Here is a 2,054-nt window from a genome sequence, read left to right on the forward strand (position 1 = left end):
TTGCCGTCGTGGTTTTGTTGTTTGGCCGCCAGCGCGTCCGGCGTCGCCAGATCGCTCCATGTCGATACATGAATCCCTCTCAGGTCTAACGAGAGCCTGCCGATCCAGAACTAGGACCTACGTGTAGCGGTCCGAGATGGCGTCCAGCGCCGGGATCGCATGGACAAAGATCGTCGTTGATGACGACGACGCTGAGTCGGTCGGTGCGGCTTCTTTCTTGCTACGAAGAGCCGACCGACCTCGGCGATCTGTGCCGGACGCGAGTGGCACCGTTTTCTGCACCTCGACCTCCTTCATGTCGACAACGTTCTTGCGGACCTCGCTCGAGCGTCGCATGGACGCGATCGAGCAAGCGGAGACGAGCATGGACGCGACCGTGCCAACCCGCACGGCGAAAGCAGCGTCGACGCTCGCCGTTGTGATGATGTTACTGCGCTCGCTCGACGCCAATGCCGTCGACATTATTGTCCTCGCCCCTTGTCCAAGTGACGATCCACAAGTTTGCCCGTCAGTTGTGTAGACCAACTACACTAACATGGTTATCTGTCTTTTATCACAGACTGGACGACGTCATCCGGGACACGTCCTGCATGCAGCAGGCTCATGCAGTAGTCGGTAGCACACGCCAACGCTGGACGTGCGATGCATCCGTGTCGGTTAGTTTTGCAGCAAAACACTGTCTCGTACTCTCGATGCACGTATCGTCGCTTGCCGATGTGGCAAGGTATCAATGTATCAATCGGATGGACCGAGCGCGAAACCAGCCCTCGCGGCCGACATCAACCAGCTTTCTATTGCGGATGATGACACCACGTCGTAACAAGGATCATCTCGATGTCTCCATAGCCAGCACCCGATCAACCGACGCCCTCATTTGAACGTCGCGACGGGCAGTTGTTTTCCCCTTGGCGACCGCCTCGCTGGACCGTGCAAGATCATCAACTTTCATGTTGCAAGCCACTTAACAAGATCCCTCCAGCCTCGGCCATTGCGCATAGAGGCTCACAGCAGCGGGGCGCGTACCGCATCGTTACTACAGCCAGGACGACGCTGTCAATGGCGAATAAAAAACATGTAAATAGCGCATCGCATTACGCAGGACTACGTACTTCGAGGTGCGAGTGCGACGTGGTAAACCACGGAATGAGGATGCTCGTGCGCTGCTTGTACTGCTGGTACGACGGCTCGGCGCCCCACTTTGCATCCGCCTTGGCTTCGAGGATCGGGATGCCACTCACAAAGACGAGGAGCGTGGCCACAAGCGCCGGCGAGAAGCACGCGACGACAATGTATCCGGGTGTTGTCAGCTGGGCCGCCGAGACAACCGTGAGGCCGATCCAGAGCAGGATTTCGCCGAAGTAGTTGGGATGGCGACTGTAGTACCAGAGACCGACGTTAATAAACGCGTTGCGGTTCGCTGGGTCCTTCTTGAACGCCGTCTTTTGAGCATCCGCGACGACTTCCGTGGTAAAGCCGATGAGCCAGAGCGCCAAACCTACGGGGTATAAGATACGACACGATAGTAGAGAGAGACCGCGTACCAATGATGTCGGCGGCACACACGCCGACTTGCGGCCCGGCGTGCGTGTGCAGTAACAGCACCGGCAGCATCGTTGCAAACGCCCAGAGACCCTGCAATGTCCAGACCGAGAAAAACTTGAGCGGCGCGTTGCGAATGTCGTCGAACCGGTTGTCCGAGCCGGCGCCGTGGATGCGCAGAAAGAGGAACGAGCCAAGGCGCAGCGCCCAGAGCAGCGAGACGACCGAGAGCGTGAGCGACCGCCAGTACGCGTTGGCGTCGCGCTCGTTGGCCAAGTGGATGGCCGCCGCCAGAATCGAGAGCGAGGCAAAGGTCGTGGCGCCGAAGAGGTCAAAGAACTTTTCCGTCTGGCACGGAATCGCGTGGAAGAGCGACGCCGCCCAGTTGAGGCCCATGGCCACGGCCGCGTACAGCAGAAGGTCCGTCGGGAGGGCGATCGCTAGCGTGATGCCAGTCGCAAGGACGAAGCCGCCGCCGTCCTTGAGCGCACCCAGCAGTCCTGGCGTCGCCATTT

The 2,054-nt window shown here is 59.2% G+C and overlaps 2 protein-coding genes across 2 annotated transcripts in view; one reads left to right on the forward strand and one right to left on the reverse strand.

Moving 5' to 3' along the window:
• Positions 1-114, forward strand: part of SPRG_21906 (hypothetical protein) — a gene marked incomplete at both ends in the record, with an annotated part of 1,779 nt that extends 1,665 nt beyond the window's left edge. The window contains one exon of the mRNA XM_012356982.1: positions 84-114. Within this exon, the coding sequence (XP_012212372.1) occupies positions 84-114 (31 nt within the window). The remainder of the gene's footprint in view (positions 1-83) is intronic.
• Positions 115-1,057: 943 nt separating this feature from the next.
• SPRG_17453 (hypothetical protein) lies at positions 1,058-2,054 on the reverse strand (the record flags this gene model as incomplete). Its single annotated transcript, XM_012356983.1, has 2 exons — positions 1,058-1,495; positions 1,542-2,054. Coding segments are annotated over 2 exons (917 nt in total), but the record flags the coding sequence as incomplete, so codon positions are not given.

The sequence above is a fragment of the Saprolegnia parasitica genome (genome assembly GCF_000151545.1).
Source record: "Saprolegnia parasitica CBS 223.65 unplaced genomic scaffold supercont2.675, whole genome shotgun sequence".
NCBI classification, from domain to species: domain Eukaryota; phylum Oomycota; class Saprolegniomycetes; order Saprolegniales; family Saprolegniaceae; genus Saprolegnia; species Saprolegnia parasitica.